The 22,421-nt window shown below is 39.8% G+C and overlaps 2 protein-coding genes across 2 annotated transcripts; both read right to left on the reverse strand.

Annotated features, from left to right (window-relative positions):
- Nucleotides 1-876: 876 nt before the first annotated feature.
- Nucleotides 877-13,462, reverse strand: nop14 (NOP14 nucleolar protein homolog (yeast)). The gene is made up of 19 exons (XM_040158135.1): nucleotides 13,257-13,462; nucleotides 11,777-11,959; nucleotides 10,317-10,451; nucleotides 9,690-9,831; nucleotides 9,060-9,211; nucleotides 8,733-8,870; nucleotides 8,497-8,619; nucleotides 8,223-8,354; nucleotides 7,768-8,101; nucleotides 7,356-7,486; nucleotides 7,158-7,243; nucleotides 6,910-7,045; nucleotides 6,094-6,195; nucleotides 5,497-5,650; nucleotides 5,225-5,384; nucleotides 1,970-2,117; nucleotides 1,721-1,839; nucleotides 1,425-1,580; nucleotides 877-1,337 (listed from the first exon to the last, which is right to left on the reverse strand). Exons 2-19 carry the CDS (start codon nucleotides 11,957-11,959, stop codon nucleotides 1,241-1,243), a joined length of 2,628 nt encoding a protein of 875 aa, XP_040014069.1. The 5' UTR covers nucleotides 13,257-13,462; the 3' UTR covers nucleotides 877-1,240.
- A 275-nt stretch (nucleotides 13,463-13,737) lies between these two features.
- Nucleotides 13,738-17,428, reverse strand: LOC120806545 (transcription factor 7-like 1). The gene is made up of 8 exons (XM_040157830.1): nucleotides 17,366-17,428; nucleotides 17,170-17,238; nucleotides 16,697-16,761; nucleotides 16,501-16,572; nucleotides 16,099-16,255; nucleotides 15,581-15,688; nucleotides 15,404-15,452; nucleotides 13,738-15,063 (listed from the first exon to the last, which is right to left on the reverse strand). Exons 3-8 carry the CDS (start codon nucleotides 16,753-16,755, stop codon nucleotides 14,924-14,926), a joined length of 585 nt encoding a protein of 194 aa, XP_040013764.1. The 5' UTR covers nucleotides 16,756-16,761; nucleotides 17,170-17,238; nucleotides 17,366-17,428; the 3' UTR covers nucleotides 13,738-14,923.
- Nucleotides 17,429-22,421: the final 4,993 nt, after the last annotated feature.

Below are 22,421 nucleotides of genomic sequence, written 5' to 3' on the forward strand. Positions count from 1 at the left end.
ATTCTGTTTTTTCAATGTCAACTAATGCCATGAAAAACAAACAAACAAACAAAACAAAATTGATTAAACACATCAAGACACACTGGATGACATTTTCCTTCATTATGATGAACATGCGTAGTCTAATGTTTATTTGGAGTCGATATCACATAAATACTCACTACCATGTACAGTGTTAATATGTAGTTTTTTTTTTAAGGTTTTTGATGTTAGTTATCACACTGTTACCTCTTTACCTAGTTAAATTAATTTTGACATCGTGGATTTTTGGGATATACTACTGTTAAAAAATATTTTCTGAGGCATCTTACTTTATTTCCTTAATTTTAAGGTGGTCCAGAGACACAGTAATCACAGCGTACTACATCACCCCATGACTAAAACCTCGTCTCAATTTGCTGACGCCTGCCTGACTACACACACTTAATTGTATTCCGTTGAAGATAGGAGAATCTACAACTGTCATTCTTTGTCTAGGTTAGCTTAAACCCTTCTTTGTATAACCATCTTTCCTCACATATTCTCGCTATTTTTTCAACATTCTTTTGTGGCTGTGGGTTAATCTTCATTTAAAGAATAAAAAGACTACAAATTGTCTTCACTTTCAGTAGAGACACCCACTGAACAATCCAAATGTTTAGTGTAACTGTCATACACACACGTAAAATGACTATTTAATGAAAATTAGGCATGTGTAGTCTGTTTGTTCCTTGTCTATACACGTCATGAGGTTTAATTATCAATTCCTCCTCTACCGTAGCATTCAACAGTGAATTTATTTTACATTTACATGGTGGTGGGAGTAACCCGAACCTTACTTTACTGAGCTTGACTGGTTTTCCAGATGCATTAAGGTTTTCCAGACATAAGACACAATTAAAAGATAAAGTTATTTATTTTTCCTGTGTTTTATCACATTGTAGTGATGAATTCTGGTGGAAAAAAGGGGAATGGATACCAAATATTAACAGCTTTGTTGACTGACACTTCCAACAACAGTATCCAGTCACGTCAAACGCCTACATCAGGATATCTGACAACTTGGTGTGCAATCCTGACAGCTATTTCTCAAACAGTATAAAACGTGAGTAGCAACAAGCTGAATTTGTCCTCGTGACAAAAGAGAATCTATACAGTTCCCAATACCTCAAACCTTCCATCTTGTACAGGTTGTTATACAAAGATGAACAGGAGAAGTCCATATGAAAAGCAACAGACAATGGAGGCTGAAATTCTGCATTCACTTCCTCTTCCTCCTCTTTAGGGCCTTCCACTCTCCCTCCTGAGTGGCCAAGCTGCCAAAGAGCTCCTTCACCTTTCTCTTTCTCTCCGCATCTCTGGAATACAGAATGTACATAAGGTTAAGAGGCTGTTACCAGAGGCATTTTAGTCCACTTTAACATGAAGTTCAGTTTTATCCGCACCTGTTCATGACTTCATTGAGCTTCTCTCTGGCCAGGAAGCGCGAGTCCTTCCTGATCTCCCTCAAAGCGCCCTTGAACTCCTTCTTGTATTTGTGCTTCAGTCGCTCCTTCTCTCTCTCCTCTCTGGTGCTGCCACGCTTCTTTCCATAGTCCAACCTGACAAATATCAGATGCTTGTGAGATATAAAAACAGATACACTAGCAGGAAATTTGCATGTTTAATCCTTGCTTCTGGATGGGACAACTCATTTTGACGTGGTTAAAAACAGGCTTCAATGCATTTCATTACTGCTTACACTTCAACGATCTTGGGTGTGAGCAGCTTCAGAGGAATAGGCTTCTTCTTCTCAAAAACCAGCGGACTGTGAGTCACAGGGGCACTGCTGATGGCCTCCAGGATCGCACTGTGAAGTTCCTGTAACAAAAACAACAAACGTTATCACAGACAAAAAGTAAGGTACCGCTCCCAACGAGAGAGAAAGACAAACCGAAAGAAAGAGACAGACTTCACTGTAGCTGTTCACTCAAGCCTATCTGGTACCAACCTGTAAAGGCTCTGGTAATGTTTGGGTTGAAAGATGTTTGGAAAGCAGCGTTCTGATTGGCTGGAAGATGTGTGGAAAGGATGTAAGGTCTTTGTAGAGCAGGCAGCACCGCTTCACCAAGTCCAGGCAGGTAGACAAACACATCAACCTGTGGAGAGATACATAAACATAGTTGAACATCTCGGTTTTATCATTTGCTTTCTGTCCCAATGTTATTAGCCTCCCTACACCTGACCTCTAAGACTTCAACAACAGTGCCATCACACGCAGAAAAACTCGCCAAAGCAAATGACACTGACCACCTCTCAATCCATTCTTCGCATTACTTCTTTCTGGCCGACTTTAAAATGTAGGAGGGCTCCCTTCAGCAGATGTTCTGTCCCTTCTGACACAGCAGCCCTAAATAAAAGACCTTGCTGAATACTATGTATAGATGTGTGTATCTCAATGTACACGTATGTCCATGTCTATGTAAGTATATAGGGCGATACGTGTGGGGAAATGCATGTATATATGACCATATGTCCACTGTATGTATTTTGTGCATCTGGGACCTGGTTCACAAATGATTATTGCTAGCAAATTAAAGATACGGTTGCATGCAGCTTGCATGTTGCAAATATAGTGTAACAGATGCCAGTATGTTTTTATTGCGAGACATGAATGTTTATCATGTTCAACATCTTGATTAAAATTTATCACACGTCACCGCATGCAAACGTGATGATTTGGTCATATAGTACTGAAAAATTATAATTTTGATTTGATGATCAAAATTGTAATTTTTAGAATGACACATCAGAGGACCATCAAAGTCATTATGGTTCATCCTCTGGGGATCACGAATGTACGTACAAAATTTCATGGCAGTCCATCGAATAGTCGTTGAGATATTTCAGTCTGGACCAAAGTGATGGATCTACTAACAAACCAACAGACTGACTTTTCCATCACTAGAGTCATGCCGCTAGCATGGCTAAACACAGCCAGATGATGGAGACAACAGTACGTTTCTATGGGTCAGTCTTGCATCAGTGGCCTGCACAGTCCCCTGATATCCACCCTGTTGAGAATATTTGGATGTGGGAATGGCAGGTCAGAAAAAGAAAGTGCAACTGTTCAGTTTGCAGCAACTGGGCAACGTTGTCAGCCAGCAGAGGTCCAAAACGCTACGAGACAGGTAGAAAATAGTTAAGACTTCCAAAGTGTAAGCTCCTTCTACTGTATGTAGTTATCTGCATGAACTGCAGCACACTATTGCTGCATGAGTTCAGTTTTTCTGTGTCCAAATACATGTATTCACTGTATCACTCAGGCAGTAATTACCTCAGTCACTACACTCTTCACACACAGCTGCTGATGTGCGTCACTGTACCGCATGAAGGATGATTAGAAAATTAGAATAGGACTGGGCACCAGGTGTGAGGAACAGGAGTAACATACAGAACTTTGTTCGTATCAGTGTGGAGGAGACTGGACTGGATCAGACCGCTTAAAGATGATTTACTGAACAGGCGGTTGGGGCTACAGCAATACCCAGTCTGAGTCATTATGAATTAAAATACTGTACTACAAGCGCTGCTTTCAAATTATTCCATTGGATAAATTATTGAATGCATTTAGTTAATCATTACAGACAAAAATGCTTCATGATCTTGAATCTTTCTAACAGATATAAGATATATAAGCGGTTAAATTGGGGATATTACAGGTTTGTTCCTTATGACTCGTAGGTGTACTTTTTTTTCCTTTACAACTATAGCAAATGAATGAAATTAAATACATTTTTTTCTAACATAACCACTTTTGAGTCTGAGTCTGAATGTTTTATGGCAAGTTATGGGTTTAAACTTTGGTTGAGTACAAATTTAAATGTATGTTCTCACAAACTGTGCACAACCATGGTCGGCTGAAGCCTGTTTGCAAGCTTTGCTTCGTGCCCACACAGCAGCTGCTGTGTGAAACCATGCAGGCGACTCATCAGAATCACACGAGTGGATGTTATCAGCTCTGAGCCATACAGTCTGTACAGGTAAACAGACTAGTTATAGGAGAGATCTGTATGAGTGGGTGTTTGTGTGCTTCAAGTTTGTCTTCACAGAAAAAAAAAAATAAAAAAAAATGAGATTGTCTTTTTTTTACTTGTACAAATTCTTATCAGTCTTACTTCATCTCTCCTTTCCCATCTCGCTGTTTCATTCTTCATGGTCTCACGCTGGCCCAAACTGAACATGAGAAGCTGTGTGAAGATAAAAGGCTTTCTCACACTTGATCTCCCTCCCTCTCTTTCTACTGTGCCTATATAATTGTCTCCAGGCAAAAGTTTACTCCTGTTATTCAATGTTATTATTACATACATGCATTCTGAGATCTGACTTTTCTGAACGGCAAGTCTCTCTAGAGGTCAGCTATATATACACAACATCTCTGGGGCCACCTATGGAGGGTTTTGGCTCAAACTTTGAAATCATTTTGGAGCAGTGAACCAATAAACTAAACTTCGTCGTCATTAAAAATCCTACTGACAAGCCTGGTTAAAGGATAGGTTCACAGTATTTCCTTGCTGAGCTGCAGTGGAAGTTTAGTCAATCTAGGACCTAGTTTTATTTTAAGCAAGAATTGAAAAAAAAAAAAAAAAAAAAAAAGGAAGAAACCTATCCTTTAACTAGCGTTAGTCAACAGTAACCATGACTCTAGTCTAGTATACTATGCAGATGTTGCATTTGTGGAGGAAAAATTGAAGGAAATGTTCGACATTATGGTTAACTGACACTGAAATAAATAATGAGCTGGTGGCAGCTTTATATGTCATTTAACGTTAACCGTTTAACTTCACTTGGGGTGGGTTGAGTAATGAATAGTCTATGAACATAGTGCTGTGTCTGCAAGATTTCAGGGCTGTCTACACACCTGTCTTTTTTTTATCATGAAATAACAGAATCATATCTGACCCTGCTAAACTAGTCAACACAAGACCACTTTTTTCACAAATAATCATGTAACTTCACAGTCAACCCTCATCTCGTCCTCTTTGTTTTCTAATCCGATTCTTTCGGTGCCTTACGGCCAAAGGTTGTTTTTTCTCGGCTACTGCAGACAGTCCTGTTATTCTATGTTGAGGCAACAATTTGTAAAATATTGTTTGAGTAATAATAAAAAATGTTGCCAACTGACTGAAAAACATCAGGTTCAGTTTATAGTTTTGGGGTGAGACCAGATTCTTTCCCTCCAGATATACCATGCCTACACTCGTACCTGTGCTGGTCTCTGTCGATGTCATTTTTGAGTTCCAGGTGTTGGGAAGCCGACAGTGGCAGGTGTTTCTTGCTCCAGCTCTTGCAGGACTCAGAGTCTGACAGCACCAGAAGATCACTGTTCTTCCCTGATGGCCTGAAAGGCGGCACCACGGTGTAACCTGCAACACAGTGTCAAAGTCTGTCAGTTCTCTTTCACTTTACGAATGCTGGCAACAAAACATGTGCGACAAACTTGTGGAAATGTGCTGTGAAACATGAACGTGCAGCTACCTAGAGAGGTCTTGTCCTGCACGGCCAGGTGTAGCGTTCCAGCCAGGAAACTGATGAGCTCAGGAAGGAAGCGCTTTGAAAAAGAGACATACTCCACTGCCAGACAGCACAGCACTAAACCGGACGTTACGTCCTGTAATGATCTCACTGGACACTGCGGACATACAAATCATGGACAAAAACACACACAAGTATGATTGTGGCATTAATACTGAAAACCAAACATCCGTTCACCCAGAGAAATTTGTGTTACGATTCGCTTTAGCATAACTGCCACGTAAACAGTGTGTGTTTCAGCTGCAGCTCTGGAAAGAAATCAGTTTAACTTCACCTGTTGGAATGTGGAAATTTTATAATTGAATAATTGAAAATATCTGAGGGGTATATATGGAGAAAAAGCACAAAAAAATAATAATGACTAATGAGAGGATGAAGTCTGGATTCAAACAGAATGAGAAATGGTGAAATCCTTTTAGAAATAACAATGATGAAGTAACACACAAACACACAGGCAGATAAACCAGAACAATCCAAACAAATCAAAAACAGCTCTAACAACACAGACAACAACACAAACACAATGAAGGTTGTGTGTACCTTGGTGAGAGCCTGGCTCATGTAAAGCAGTGCTGGAGTTGTAACTGGGTGTCTGAAGTCTGAGGTAGGAAACAGCAGGGCTGTAACCTTCAAGTAGATAAGCTTAAAACACACAAAAACACACACATAAAAAAAAACTTAATTTGTCATTTACATAAAAAAAGAACAACAGATATTCACACTTGGGAATGGAGGGAGTGCTGTTTCGCTCACACTTACACTTTATCCACATTTCTGGATAAAAATAAATAAATAAATAAATTTTACTTTTATTTACAGTGGATATTCTCCAAAAAAAGCTACTAGATTCAAAAATCGATCAAAGACTGTGAAAGACACAGCTTTCTTTGTAGTAAAGATGCAAATACAACACTATGTATCATTTTATTAATTTTTGTTTTTGTTACTTCATCGTGCCTGCAACATTTGTGAAACCAAACCAAACCATGATGCATGCCTGTGAATTGACCTACAGATCAACAACATAGACTGAGTCACGTAATATTTAAAATAGGGCTTTAACTAACTATTTATTTCTATTATCGAATAACTGGCCAATTACTTTCTTTATTTATCATTTAGTCTGTGAATTGTTAAGCTGAGTAAAAAAAACACCCATGGTAACTTCCAAACCAAAAATATTTATTTACTATCATGAATGATCAAAAAAACAGCAAATTCTCATATTTGAGAAAAAAAATAGTTGCTGATTAATCAACTCACTTTTACAGCTCTAATTTAAATCCTCTAAAAGGTCCCTGTGCACCCTGGTGAATATTCAACATGTTTATTGTATTCGCAGCTACTACTCCATACCATGTCTAGTGTTGGAAAAGCAACACGCCCTTTGACCTCAAGCACCTCCTCCATGCTGTGACCGGCATCTCCAAGGATGCCCTGCATAGCCTTGCAGGCTACTTCGGGGAACATCTGACACAGAGCGTACAACTCCCTACAGAGAATTAAAGAAAACAATAGTGAAAGAGTTGAAGAAACACACCTGGATTTGAGTACTAAATATTTTTACTTAGATGTGAGAAATAAAAGACACTCTCTGGACTCACGGTATGAGTTTATCTATGGTGGTGAGTTCTGGTGGACTCCTAGTGGCCAGTTCTCCAATGTACTCCAACAGAAAGCCAAACAGTTTCTGAGACAAACAGAGGTGTCATTGTGAGGTCATACAGCACTAAATGTAACCTGAAACTTACTACAAAAGTACCACACTAATTTACAAAAATAAAGCCTATTCCATATTGTACCTGCAGTTTGAGCTTATTGCCTACAGCCAAACTAGGGTGGTTGCACTTCTGAGTCCTGGCCACAATGAGGCGCTGGTTGTCAGGGGTGTGGCCAGAGAGCAAATCTTTCAGGTCGTTGTAGCTCTCTGGAGCTGGAGAAACACAGAGCATAACCGTTATTACACCACAAGATACATATATATCTGCATATATATATATATATATAAAATAAACACACACACACACACACACACACACACACACACACACACACACACACACACACACACACACACACACACACATAAACTCTATTGGAGATGAAAATAAGAAGAAATTTGAAGTAAACTCCAAAAGAGAAAGAGCAAGTTAAGAAATGTACCTAAAAATTAAACCATCTTTCTTGTTTAAATCTATTTGTGTGTGTATTTACCAGTGAATGTGTATGGGAGCTCTGTTTTAGCTGCCTCCTGCTGGGCCTTCATCTCCTCTTTGCTCAGACTCGTCTTCGGTTTGGCACTGGTCTCTTTCTCCGCCTGTTTTCTCTCCTCATCCTCGCTTTCTTTCTCAGAGTCCAGGTCAGAGTGGCCATCTTCTTCTTCACTGCTGCCCTCCTCCTCCTCTTCCTCTTCCTCCTCTTCTTCATCTTCATCTCCCTCTCCATCTTGCTCCTCCGCCTCTAATTCATCCTCTTCAGCACTCTCTCCCTCTTCTTCATCTTCATCACCATCTTCCTCAGACTCCTCTCCTATGTTCCATTTTCCATCCTAGACATAGACAAGATACGTCACTGAAAAACTTTCTGTATTAAAGTAAAAATCAGCAATAAAGTGAAGTATTCCAGAGAAAAATTAAGCCACAAACCCTACGTATTGTGTTGTCTCAAACCTGATAAGCCAGGGTCTTCTTGTCATCTTTATCCAGAATGAAGCCGTCATTGAGGTCATCAGCAGACATGTGGCTCTGACTCTGTGCACTGTCCCCGACTTCATCTCCCATCATCCTCCTCAGACGGTCAGCCTGGAGAGACCACGGAGAAAAGAAATCTACTATCACAACCGGCATTTAAACATTTTAAAGCTAAAGTTTCATGTGGTAATGACAAGAAGCTGTTCGTGCTGAGATAAAAATGTTGAACAGCAACCTCACACTGTGACCATACCTCTAGTTTCTGCAGCTTCTCCCTCTCCTCCCTGGCCAGCTCCTCCGGGGTTTTCATCTTCTCTGAGGGCTGAGCCTTCATCTCGAAGCCGAGCTCTCTGACCATCATGTCGTACTCCTCCAGCTGGAACCCACAGAGGAAGCAGGAGGAGATAAACAAATGTCAGGCTCTGCCACTGATGAAAGAAAGCACAAAGTGGATGGATAACATTCTGCTGATTGATTGGTGCACCCTACCTTGGGCTTCTCCTCTTGTTTGTCAACATGTTCAGCTTTGGGCGTCTTTTTCACCATCAGCGCCTGGATGCTCTTCCACTCCTGGTCCAGCTTCTCAGTCAGCTCCTGCGCCTCCTCTTTCTGCACCTGCCGCTCCCGCTGAGAACGAACCCAAAACTCAATAATCTTGACCAAGCCACATCTCCTCTAGAACATCACTACAATCATTAGCTAGTAAAAAGCCACCAAACTTATTGAATAAAATAAGGTTGGTGGCTGAAAAGGTCAGTGTGGACCCAAATCCAGATGAAGAGCTTCTCCATTAACAGGATTGTGTTGCTGGCCCACCTTCTCCTGCTTGGACTTCTGGATGAGCTCTTCAATGAGTTCCTGCCTGGATTTGGCCCTCTGGCTTCCCTCCTCATCCTGCTGCTCCACTGATGTTTTCTTTTTGAGGAGGCCCCCTCCTCCTCCTCCGAAGTGGGAAGCGGTCAGCTCAGCTAGGTGAGAAAGAGAAGTACTGTCACTATTATGTACCATCTCTGCAATCTATGATATGACTTAGCTTCTCCTGCTCTAACATGGGAATCATAAAACCCAACCAAAAAGCCACCATGTTCATGAACATTATTTTTGGTAATATAAAGCTGGTAAATTGTATATAGCTGGTAAATTCACACATTCCAATTTTTAATTTTCTTTTTTTTCTTGTGATCATGAATTACTGGGACAGACACAGATACACCATGATAGACAATGACGAGCTGAACTGAAGGAGTACACGAGAAAGAACAACTGATACATCACAAATGCTGGAATTTAAGGCAGAAAAAACAGAGTGTTTTATGATGATAAGAGGAAACAAGCTCAAGGTACCACATCAATTTATGTTAAAGTAAGCATCTGCATGCGAATACTTAATTTAATTTAATTTGATAAAAAAACTCAATTTGGCATATAGACTTGGACAATACTCACCTGACAAAAGTCCTTTCTCTTCTGATTCATCATCGCTATTCACCACATCATTGAATTTCTCCATTTCAGCCAGTGACTGGCCATAATGAGTCAGCTCTTCTTCCTCGTTCAGGTTGTACACATCCTTCTTGTCATGGACACGCTGAGAGATAATGCGAAGTTAATATGGGCTGAGAATTGAGCATACATCATGAGACTTTAGTTACAGAGCAAGATAATCAACTTAACGTCTCAGGTATAGACTTTCTGATACATTTGCTATTGTGTCCTCATTTTTTTTTTTTTTTTTTTTCTTTTTCAAAAACAAGCAGTCATTTCTTAGCCCAAAGGAAGAAGTGCAGAAAATCTCTGTTTACTCTCACTGGTGTTTGCTCTATTAAATTTGTTCTTATGTTTACATATGATAAGACAAGCTTCCACATGGAAGATGAACTACAAAATGACGGTAACAAAACTGATAGGACTACTGCTTCATTTAAAGTTTGAATATCAAATGATTCATGTAAAATTTCAGGAGTCCAAAGCTACAGAGTGAAGTCAAAGCAGGGACTTCATGTGTTTTCATGTCAAGACTTGGTGTCCGTTGTGTCCTTACAGGTAATACAAATGTATTATCACATCACTGACCTGTCTCTCCATTGCAAACCTCTGTAGGATTTTGTCTTCTGGCGCCATCTTGGTGTCATACTCTCCAAAGCGCCTGTCAATGAATTTGTTGGACTTGTTTTTCTGTTTGTATTCCTTCAGGAGGGTCTCTTTTCTCTACAAATCAAAATTAACAGCACAGCATGTGATTCCTGTTCACTCCCTCTCAGGCAAACACACAGTCGCAAACAAAGATCCAACACGCTGCAAAAACACTGATTATGACCTAAAGAGATACAAATTAGTTCCGTTTGAGTCTAACAACAGTTAAGTCAAAGCTGATGCACTGATCAATCAAGACCTCAAAAACCTCACATGGATACGTATATACATACCGAGTCATAAAGTAGAAGAAAAATTTAGTCACGTGCAAATTCTACTCGTCCTAACTTTAACTTGTACTTAGTTTTGTTCATGGTTCTCTCTGTCCTTACAAAGCTCTCAGTGCCTCTTGCAGATACCCCCTCTCCCGGCATGATGCTGGGAGAGGCTTCACAGCACAGATAGTGTTAAATGAGTGGTGAGCTGTGAGCCATGGCTGCCAGATATAGTGCTACAGAAGAAGTAAATCTTTTATTTCATTTTTTCATTCCATCAGGCTGAAGAATCTTTTTTATTTTATGCAAAGGCTGTCTTCACTTTCTTTATTCTGCCATATTACCCACATTTGTCTCACACTGGCAATGCACGTCATCATGCCAGCCTTTTGTAAAATTACAAGGATAATAAAATTTCAAAGATACAATTTGATGGTGGTTAAGTTTGTTAGGATCCAATCACCTCATCAAGTTAGTTAAGAATTAAGTACTTTAGTAGTACTTTAAATAGTCAGCAACTGCAAAAAACAGATAAATAAAGTTGATTTCACGGCCTTCACTGGACTATCCGGTAAAACTCGTGCTACATATAAAATTACCACATCAAAGGATGAAGAGTTGTTAGGTCAACTACAAAATTTCATTGTATCAACGTGCAGATGGAGTGTGATGCTAGAAATAATCTTTTCAACAAATAAGTAATTTACTTTGTTTCATGTATGAAATCTGTTCTGACGGTTTAGAGAACAAAACTATAAAATATTTTTTAATGAAACCAATCTGTTTATGTAATTTGATGAGTTCCTCTTGGTCCTGTGTATAGATGAACATGAAACAGGTTCAACCACCCTGATATTTCTAAGATTCTGTTATATAGGGGCAGACCAACATAAAAACCTAATATCGTGAATCCATTAAATTATATAATATAAAACAACAGCAAATTTTTAAAGGTTTCATTATGACCCTTTTAAATTACCTTGTAAGTGAACACAAGGTCGCAAATATGTCCACTACACTAAATTAAAATGAGGGTTTTAATTCAGTTACTTGCGGGGCCCTTAATTTGTATGAAGGGCTTTAAACATGTGAGATTTTTATAAGAGATATGAGATTTCCTCTTACCTTATTAATGGCTTTGGATCGAGACACACCGGGCAGACCCACATCATGCTTGGTTTTTCTCCCCAGTACATCAAATTTCTTCCTGTTAATTTTCACCTCAAACGGGTTGTTTTTGATCTCAGTAGAGGTCTTGGTCTTTCGGACCTTGTCAGCAAGGCTCCTCTTCTTAGGTGCCTTCCCCATCTGTGGCAGAGTAGTATACTGATGAGCCAACCTCACTGACATTACAGTGTCACTGTACAATGTAAAAGGACTCTCCTCTGTGTCTGGAGAGGGGACTCCTCTGACAATGAATCTTTGTTTCTCCCTATAACCAGACAGGCTGCTAGACCTGGACTCGTATTTAGAACATTATCCATCACATCTGTTACATTTCAGATTGATCTGTTGATAAGCAATGTTTGTATATACTATTTGTATAGACTCAGTAGGCCGTTTATTAAGTACACTTATCAAAAAACTAATGCAGCCTAATACAACAGTCCTGCAGTAAATCCTCCCTACTTGACAGTTAATTCTGATCAGGTAGTGTTGACACTATTTTAGAGGTGCTGATACAACTGTGCATTCATTGGAGGCTGCAGTTTTTTATGTTGAATTGTATTGCATTATACAGACAGGTGTCTCTATCATTTTGTCCACCCCATTTATATTAATGAGGATAGGCTAAATAACAGAAACAAAACTCTGTACAATGCAATACAGTTCAGCAGCACCACAAACTACATCCTCCAAAATGATCACACAGTTGAATCAACACCGCTGAAAACAATTTCAATAAAAACGGAACATTATAACCTTCATGAAGTTTAACATTGATCGACAATCCTGCATCTTACTATACAGCTGTGTTAGAATATCCATCTGACTTGCACTGATGTACAGTATTATACTATCAATATTATATTCATATTCAGGACATACTATAGTGTAGTTACGGGTATCTCTTTAGTTTCAACTCTATATTAATTTTATTCTATGTATTTTTATATCTTATTTAGTCTTTTTTAGAGACTGTATATGATATAGCCTTTAACTGTATTGTTTTTTTTACATACCTCATTGTTTTTTTGTCATTTACAGTATGACAAGTGGCTGCTGTAACATTGCAATTTCCCTTTGGGATTAATAAAGTATCTATTTATCTATCTATGCCAGACTCTGGTCATCAGGCTATATCCATCAGAGAGACTGAAACGAATCAGATCATCTTTTAAAACTCTTATTTAATACAGCACATGAATCCAATGAGCACTAAATACCATCACTCCTTGCTAACATTAGCTAAGTGAGCTTTTTTTAAGCTCGAAACAGACGAGTGTGTGTGACTCTAATGTGCTCATCAAAGAAAAAATATCAAATTTAATTCAAAAAATGATGAAAAAGTAAAAAAGTGCAGCTACTTCATAGCTAACTACCGTCGATATGAACCGACAACAGTTTGTAAACAAGCTAACGTTATCAAACCGGCGGTGTTCACCTTTCAGTCGCGTTGAGGAGTCGAGTTATTAAATCCAGGCGGAAGAAAACATGGGACACTGAAGCTCTGCCAATGCCGAATTTAACGAATACTTCTTTAATCTTTAACTATCCACGTTGTTTCACTCAGTTTCCATTTCCAGCGTGCACACAACTTGAGGTCAAAGTTGAGAACAACGAAGCAGACAACAGCAGCTTCCGGTGTGAAATTGCCTACAGCGCCTCCAGCGTTCATCCTTCAAAATAAGGGCACGGATTACACAGAAAAACTGGGTATAATGTAGAGCTGCCTTTAAAAATAGCCACCACAAGTTCATGAATACTAGTTTGTTATGTCTTATGCGTTAAGTATTAACTGAAAACCTAACCATAGTTTTCAGTGGCCACACACTGCACAGTGTCTAGGACTGATATCAAGAGCAAAAAATTTTCAAAAGGTTAACCAACCACAAAAGACAAGAAGCATTTGAGCAAGATTTAATGAAATATGCAAGGCAACAAACAATGTAAAAGCAAGAGTAAAGTAGGTCTTAAGACGTTTCTTGAAGGAGATACAGGAGTAGGCCTATATAGGGAATATACAGTATAACAAGAAGATTAGCAGAGAATGAAAAAAGATAAAAGAAGCTCTGCCAGACAAAACTATGTCTAATTTTTAAACATTTCTCTAATCTTTGCTTTTTTGTGTGTGCACGTGTGTGATATAATTCCAGAAAATCACTCATCACTCTTTGATTGAATTTAAAACTCACAGAAATGCACACTGTGACAACGGGTCACAAGTAGAAAAGGTTGGAAAAAACACTGATCTGTATGAATATGTGATTACGTATATTCCAATAACTGTCAGTTTATTCAATTTAAATTAAAAAAAATACTGAATTTAAATTTAACCTTTACACTTTAGCTAAATGTATATGGATGTGTTTGAAAATCTCATTTTAGAACAATTACTAGCTTCATGATTCAAAATTGCAACTAAACACATTTTTTTATTATTAGAAATTTCGAGTTGAGGGATCCTAATTGGCCCCAAACTTCACTAAGAGGATCATACACACAACATTAGCTTAGGTTATCTCTAAAATTTCAGACACTGTTCTGCTCTTTAATTTTTTTCAAATAATTTAAACCAATGTGGATATATATATATATAGATATATAGAGATATATATCTCTATAAATATCAAAGTCTGTTTCTGATAAATTAGAGGAAAATTCTAACTGCTGTTTAAAAAAAAAAGCTAGAAATGTCAGGTATTTATCCATCTTTTGTATATATGAATATATGAACTTATTGTGGCAGAGCTATTCTTGAAGGGGTAGAGAGGGGGGAAACGTGGGAGAGGGGAGGAACAGAGGAGTTCAAACTGCTTCGTCGTAAGTGTCCCCTGTTCTCCAACGCTGACTAAGCGGATGGACATTTTTCACAGTGCAGTGGTGGGTGTTATTTTTTTCCCCCTGCCACTACCCTGCCCCTGATTGGCTAGTATTCGTTGCCTTCGTTGTTTGAGTCGGTTAGGTTTAGGTTTGAACAGTGATGATTGGTTAAGGTTAGGGCAGTACCGGGGTAGGTCAATCAGAGGCAGGATAGGGGCGGGTCTTCAGCTATCTCTGGTGGGGAAAAAAATAACGCCCTTGGGGCAAACACTGTTCCTGGAAAGTCCCTCAAATACATCTCGAACACCTGTGGCGGGGGTGAGGCAAGTTCAGCCGGGCTCTCTGTGAGGTACAAGGCTCCATCTCCACTGGTGTCACACACAGCTTCTTAGCTTGCTGTGCCTCCTCCTCAGGCTTCGATGCAGACGCTGCATCGAAACGAACAAAAGCAATCAAAAGCACTGATCGTACCTCTGAGACTTTATAAAATACTTTCAAAACTAGTTGCTGCTTCTTAAACCTGCACTGAGTAATATTTTTGATAAAAATATCAAATATAATCATATTTCATTTCAAGACATCAGAATTTCTGTTGTGTTTCTTATAGGTTATGACCTCTTTCGTAAAAATCCACAATTCAGTCTTCAGCTGAAGATAAAAGGAGGTTCTGAACCTCAATACTATTGTTCACTTTGTAGGGGAGTTGTCATCCAGGTTTCATCCCATTTCCCAATAAACACACTGTTATCTACAGAAATATTGTCTTACCTTCTGCTGTGGTGGGAGCCTTTCTCCTGTTCCTCTTTCTCTTTTTGCCCTTAACAAAAACCAATATGTCAGACTTTCCATCTGATATCAGCCGATAAAAACTCTTTGCAGTGACCGTGCTGCATCATTGCAATGGTGTAAACATGTATGAGTTGTATGTGAGCATAGTGCACATACATAATTGTCCCTGGTAGACCAGTCGGGGAATCGCTTGGCGTGGAGCTGCCTCTCCTTGTAAGCTTCCTCGTAATATTTGGCCTGCTCCTTTTTTGACAGCGACTTCCACTGTGGACAGACGACAACGCACTGTCAGCGCACACAGCGACTCACAACTACATACACTTATAGGCTGACTAGTGCACAGACACAAGCATAAAAACATATTGACAGATACACACAGATCCACATAAATAGGTGCATGCCCTGCAGTGCACACTCCCACTGTGTATTGGTGTCATAAAATGCTGGAAATCCTCCGTTTAAATTTAGAGTTGTTCTCTGGGCACGTGACAATAAATAAAAATCGTTCTGCTCAAGAAAAGAACAAAAATTACTGTCAAGATGTGGAGATTTATGGTTGGAGGAAAATTTTAGAAGTGTTGTCTTGGACACTGCTCAATGCATGACTGCAGAAAACTTGTAAATCTTTTACCAAACTGTGATGAAATTGTGTGACACTGAGCAAAGACACCTACCCTCTGTCCAAGGATAGTGTTTACTTTTGCACTCCCGGTGATGTTCAATTCGGCCACAACTTTTGGCCTCTGCTCCTTCCTAAACAGCATAAACGCATTGGGCGGCTTCTTAATGTATGGCTGATCTTCACTCTGCCGGCTGTCACAATCTCTCTTTCTACGGGAAAATACAGAAACAGTAACAGAAACAGGATAAGAGCACACATACCACTGTGTAAAACCATCAAAAAAAAAAACAATAAAGTTGGCTGGGATCTTGGTAGAAAAAATAATCTGCAATCGAAAAACAGCTGCAAGAAATGAAATGTTAGGTGAGTGTGATTTTATTATGAGCCTGGCTTTGTTATGGTTTTACAGTGGGTGACCACTGCCACAGATCATGAGCCAGTCAGGCTGACCTACTTTGACATGGGGGTGTTCAGAGGAGGAGCGGCAGAAGCAGAAGCTGGATCCCCGTGCACCACCTCTCCATTCCTACGTAAATAAAATCAGACAGATACATTAGATAACAGAAAAAGTGTGTTTCAAGATGCAAACAGAGGCTCGTAGTCGTGTACTCCCATGTGTGTTAGTTTGCATTTATGTGTGTGTTATTTACACTGTTCCAACAGGAGCAAAGTTCTTCTCTGTGCCTTGAGGGAGCCTGACCACCTGCATATTGTACTGGAGACACACACACACACACACACACACACACACACACACACACACAGACACACACACACACACACAAAACAGGTGATTAGCTGAGCTGCATCATCTGTGTCATCTGTCCACCAGGTGTCAGAGTCCCCTCTCTTTAAGTCACAGTAACTGCTTGAATGAGCTGCAGTGGCACCCGTAGAATGAAACCACAGATGGAGAGTCTATGACACACAGGTAAATAACCATAATACGGCAGTGTGTGGACGCTTCTGCAGAGAGTCACAGAAGTCAGGAGGATGTATTCACATGAAGATCAGACCACAGAAGAAAACGCTTGGCAAGAGCTGGACCCGCTGTCTACTATACCACGTCTGCGACCAAACCGTGAGGATGCTTCAGAATGTGTGTGGCTAACCGGCGTCTTACCTGGTGTGGAGGAGCACTGAAGGCTGCTGCTCCTGCGACGTTATACACAGGCCACTGATTAGGCAGGTACTGTGCAGAGAGAGGGAAGGTTTACCAGTCAATACACACTCAAAGTATCATCTTCCACATAAGTGAACACACAATATTTAACATAAAGCAACATAAAACATATTTTCAAATACAGCACTGGATTTACGATTTAGCAGACCGTCCAATAGAAATCATAGTGAGCACCACAGGAACACACAGTATATAGTGTGAAGAGATCCTGTTTGCTTGCTCAGACAGTTCAAGAGAAAATCAATCAGATACAATTCTGTTGAACAATCATTTCTGCTATTCCACCACAAAGAAAAAAAAAAAAAGGGGGCGCCAATATTCCCTAGTTCTAACCCCATGAGTGTAGGGAGGGCGGGCAGCCTTACTGGGAGGTAGGGTTTTGTAAGATGCTGAAATTAGTTATGAAAAAATATATCAAAAACCTTTCAGTGAAAATTGTGTTGTTTTTTTTTCCAATTTACTGAAAAAAATATATCTTCGAGCCTCTGAGAGGATGTGGGAGGCACAGGAGATTTCTAACCAAGTAAAATTTTATGACAGGCTTAAAGTGAGCCTCAGTTAGTCACCTAAGAGCTTCACTAGATTGAGGACTCATGAATTATTATTTTTGAATTATGACTAATTGGCATTTATTAAGCTTATTGATGAGCAGAGCCTCACGTTACTGCCGCATAACTCTTTACGTTCAGCAAAATGTGGGAAAACAGAGTGGGCTTAGATCAAAATAAGCCTTTTGTTGCCCCTCCGTTGGCCTAAAGCTTCCTTCATAAACAAGTATCTTTTTTGATACAGGTATTGACAAAATTCTTATAAATCTATCTCTGACCTATACTTATTATCTTACCTGTTCCTGGACGTAAGCACCTGCCTGGCTGTACGGCATGCCATTTTGATCATGCATTGTTTCTTGGCAGATAACGTGAGCGGCCTGTCTAACGCTCAGTCCGGGAGTAGCCATCAAGGGATGCTTAAAGCTGTGCGGAGCGGCTCCCATGGGGATGCACCCACCATATCCTGCGCTCAGGCTTTCCACCGGCTGAGGGTGGGAGTGGAACCCTAGCACAGCAGGAGGAGGTGGAGTTGGAGGTGGAGGTAGAGGTGCAGGGGGAGGAGGAGGGTAGGGTGTGTCTCTGTACATTTCATCTATTTGCGCCTGGACATCGTCAAGCACGTCAGTCCACATAGCATTTCGATCATGCAGCGGGTCGTGTCCCTGGCCGTGGGCACCGGCCTGGCTGTACAGGTGACCCGGCTGCATGACATTTTGCTCATACGGTGTGTCATGGTAGATAATGAGAGCAGTGTGTCCAGCACCCAGTGCAGGCGCAGCCATCAATGGATGCTCAAAGCTGTGCGGAGCTGCCCCCATGGGGATGCACCCACAATATCCCCCGGTCAGACTTTCCACCGGCTGAGGGTGGGTGTGGAACCCTAGCTCAGCAGGGACAGGAGGAGGAGGTGGAGGTGGAGGTGCGGGGCGGGGTGTGTCTACCAACGTTTCGCATATCAGCGCCTGGACAGTGTCAAGCACGTCTTGCCACGCCATCCCCCCTAACGCAAGTTCGAACTCTGCAATGGGATCCATCCTCTTGACAGATGTTTTTTGCTGTGTCCCTACAGTTTGCTGCCGCTTGGACTCTGATTCTTTCTTACTGAGCTCCTGTGACATTGATAGGAAGCTGGTTTTGAGACACTTTGACAGGGAAAAGCATCAGGGATAAAAGTATCAAGTGCAAACTACAACTACCTCACTCCATTTCAGAGGGAAATACTGCACATTTTACTTCACTGCATTTACCTGACAGCTAAAGTTACTTCTTACTCTGCAGATTAACATTTTATGTAGCTTATTTATCACACGACCAGCTTGTAAAATACGAGGCATCGTTGAAGACTGAACTATCCATCAATATATAATAACTGGTTTCGCCTCAGCATGCAACGTTCAAATACAGCTTTACATGTTGATGAATAAGTACCAATAATCCAATAATGTAATGCGTAAGGATATTGAACTTTAAAAGAAACCAGTAGTTTAACTTTTCAGCATTTTTGCTGACAAACCCTTATGTACTTGTAGCTCAGTGAAATGTTGAATTTACCCGTGATACTTCTACATCGTGTTATTGCTACTCCTATAATGCTTGAGTCGGGGCCGTGAGTGTGTGTGAGTACCACTGACCATCAGTTTCTATGGGTTCGCCAACAAATTTTCGAGTTGAGGAATACTCGTCACGTTGAAGGCTAACAAGACACCGAGGTGTGTGTTTAGAGAGGCTGGCGTTTCTAAGTTAAGACTGTTAAAAAAAAAAAAAAAAAAACTGTTTCTGAATTTGAAAACAAAACGTAGTCAAACCTAGCCAAAAAAATTATAATAAAAATAAATAAATAAAATAAAAAATAAAAAAGACCATTAGCCATCTGAGTGCTTACCTCCTGCGTTCGCCGGCGGTTCAGTTAGCTAACAATCGTCGTTTATTTTTGTCTTGAAATATGGATTTAAAAAAAAAAAAAAAAAAAATTATTAAGAAGTCTGAAGTTTAATTATTCTATTCGCTGATCAGGTGACACAGGATCATATCACTGCCTCGTCCACAACCGGCTCATGCAGTGTCCTGATAACCATTGAAAACCACCATCACTGCCCCAAGTCGCCCCTCTGCCCCACTCAAACAACCCCCCGCGTGGAAGAAGTGGTTCAATTTTGTCACTGAATTTTAAAGTTTTTTTTACAATAATTCAAAAAAAAAAAAAAAAAAAAAAACCACCAGAAGTAAAAGGCCTGCATACAAATTCCTGAGGAAAAAAAAAAAAAGTACACGAGTATTGTGAGGAAAATGTATCGATGGCGTCAAAAGTAAAAGCACCTGTTCTGCAGTCAAATGGCCGCTGTGACCCACGGATTTTTGGGTATGACACTATTACATTGCTAATACTGTGCAACAATATGGAAGCAGCACTTTCCTGCTGTGGCCTACCACTATATTGTAAGGTTGTTCAGCCCAGTGCTCTCAAGCCATGGGGGTCGGGCCCATATATTTATTTTTATTCACTTATTTATACTGAGATTCTACATAAATGAATACAATCACACAATACTGATTTTCAAGGTAGTGTTTTTTTGTTGTTGTTTTTTTTAATTCATGGTTGTAAAAGAAGCAGAACCATGAAAAAAAGAGAGGTGGAACTATTAAGTCTGTAGATGGCATAATGATAAGACACATTTAAGTAGCTCAGACAAGGAATACAAATCAGCATAGCTGTGGGATTAAAAAAAAAAAATATATATATATAAATGTATGGTTGACTCAAATGAAAAAACCATGAATACACGGACTTTAGTATTACTATCAGCACACTAAAGCTAAAATAATATATCAATCAAATAAAAGGGGTAGTTACAGTCATTTAAAAAGGACAGTGCACGCTCTAAGCACTCTATGCATGCAGTCCTTCAGGAGTTACACATTCTCAGCTTATATGTAGGGCTGCAAGTAAACCACCTGCAGTGAACAAAGGCCAAGGTTTTTAAGCTTCTCAGATTAGGTGAAGCCTCCCATCAGTGTTGCCTTTGGGTTGCCCATCAGTTAGACGGACTGATGACTAACCCTTCACTAGAAACAGGATGAATAAACACAAGTTGGGAAGCAATGCGTGGAAATGGCCTAGGTATTAATGCCCTGCAACCTCAAGCACAGCTCAACTTCAAATCACACCAATGCTTACGTATCAGTGAAGAGAGAGAGAGAGAAAAAAAATAAAAAAATGAATTGCTTCTCCAGTGTACATTGTGTCTTTACTGCAACTGGAAACACACAGGTATTCAGTGACAAAGTCTATTTGCTCAGAGTGGAGTTTTTAAACACAGCAAAATCCAGGTTGAGGGTTCTGAAATATGGTTAATCATGCAGCTTCGCAACAGTGACATTGTCTTTCACGAGTTCATTAGCAACTGTATCTACTTCTATGACAGACTGTGACTAGTCTAAAAGCAATGTGTGGTATGAGTTCCCAGACAGTGGTTTATAAAAGGAGTTTCACAGTGCTCTCTCACAGCAAGTCGTTATGGCTCAATCTACTTTGTGAGAAAAAGCGCAAGGAGTTTATATATATTTTAAAAAAAGAAAAAGAAAAAAAAGGACATACTCGAGAACAAAATGAAATGTTATCTCAAACACAATACATAGCATATCCGCCTGTTTCTGTCTTCCACAAAAACAGAAGGGAAATCAGGGGTCAAATGCAAAACAAAGCCATGGACCAGTAATAACAATAAACGAAAAACATAAACTGAAAAATTTGTATTTAAACACATTCCTTCATACTGAAGATGTACATCCAGTAGCAAATACATTATCAACCCCTGGGAATAATCAGCGAGCACAAAGCTTGCTTCTGCTTCCAGGGATGACTCGCACTTTGCTGCGAGCCATGCTCAATATCACCATGTTCAAACAATCTGTAGGGTTTGCAGAACTGCAGAAGGGTGTTTTTAATGACTCCGGTTTGCGGAATATTAAAATCAGATTTCCAGATCATACTAAGACCTGAAACACCATATAACACACCTGTAAGTTAAGGCTGTGCCAAATGCTTGTGGGTAAAAGACTGGGCTTTAAAACGTAAACAAACCTCTGATTTGATTAAGCTTGAATGTAGCTGATTTAATCATAATATTAGATTATGGAGAAATTAATATGGACTGTATGACTGAATTTTCCATGGGTAAATAATCCACTGAAAATATCCCAACTGTAGTTCTCCTGGCCTGCTAACATGCAATTACATGGACACACAGCTTCAGAGGTAAAATTAGCACTATGCAATTTGTTGTTCTTACTGTCAGAATTCACCACCAGTTAAATGAGAGGGTACAAGCTTCTCTTTCTGTGTTCACTGTATTTTAAAAGACACTTTGACATTTTGATACAATTCCAATACATTCTAGTGGTTACAACAGTTTAGTAATACTTTTCTTTTTTTTTCCTTTTTCTTTTTAAAAAATGAGGGTGATAAAACCCTAAAACCTCACATCAAGTGTGTGGGCCTGTAGTAATAGACATGCATAAAAGGCCAGATGGAGTGGACAAGACTGAATGCATCACTCACTCACTCACAACTAAAAGCCTCTAATTAAAAACCTTTATGCAATCATTTTTACACTGTATACAAAATTGGCACACACTAACGAG

Source organism: Xiphias gladius, chromosome 20, assembly GCF_016859285.1.
Source record: "Xiphias gladius isolate SHS-SW01 ecotype Sanya breed wild chromosome 20, ASM1685928v1, whole genome shotgun sequence".
Taxonomy (NCBI): Eukaryota; Metazoa; Chordata; class Actinopteri; order Istiophoriformes; family Xiphiidae; genus Xiphias; species Xiphias gladius.

Bases quoted from the DNA above. Each gene is read 5' to 3' on its own strand.
- LOC120806545 (XM_040157830.1), bottom strand. From the start codon at position 16,755: ATGCAGGTGGTCAGGCTCCCTCAAGGCACAGAGAAGAACTTTGCTCCT. The intron at 15,689-16,098 runs GTAGGTGTCTTT...GTCTGTCCACAG, and splicing joins ACACTATCCTTGGACAGAGG to TGGAAGTCGCTGTCAAAAAA. The intron at 15,453-15,580 runs GTATGTGCACTA...GTTTTTGTTAAG, and splicing joins GGTCTACCAGGGACAATTAT to GGCAAAAAGAGAAAGAGGAA.
- nop14 (XM_040158135.1), bottom strand. From the start codon at position 11,959: ATGGGGAAGGCACCTAAGAAGAGGAGCCTTGCTGACAAGGTCCGAAAG. The intron at 9,212-9,689 runs GTGAGTATTGTC...TTTCTCACCTAG, and splicing joins AGAGAAAGGACTTTTGTCAG to CTGAGCTGACCGCTTCCCAC. The intron at 8,871-9,059 runs GTGGGCCAGCAA...GTTCGTTCTCAG, and splicing joins AGAAGTCCAAGCAGGAGAAG to CGGGAGCGGCAGGTGCAGAA.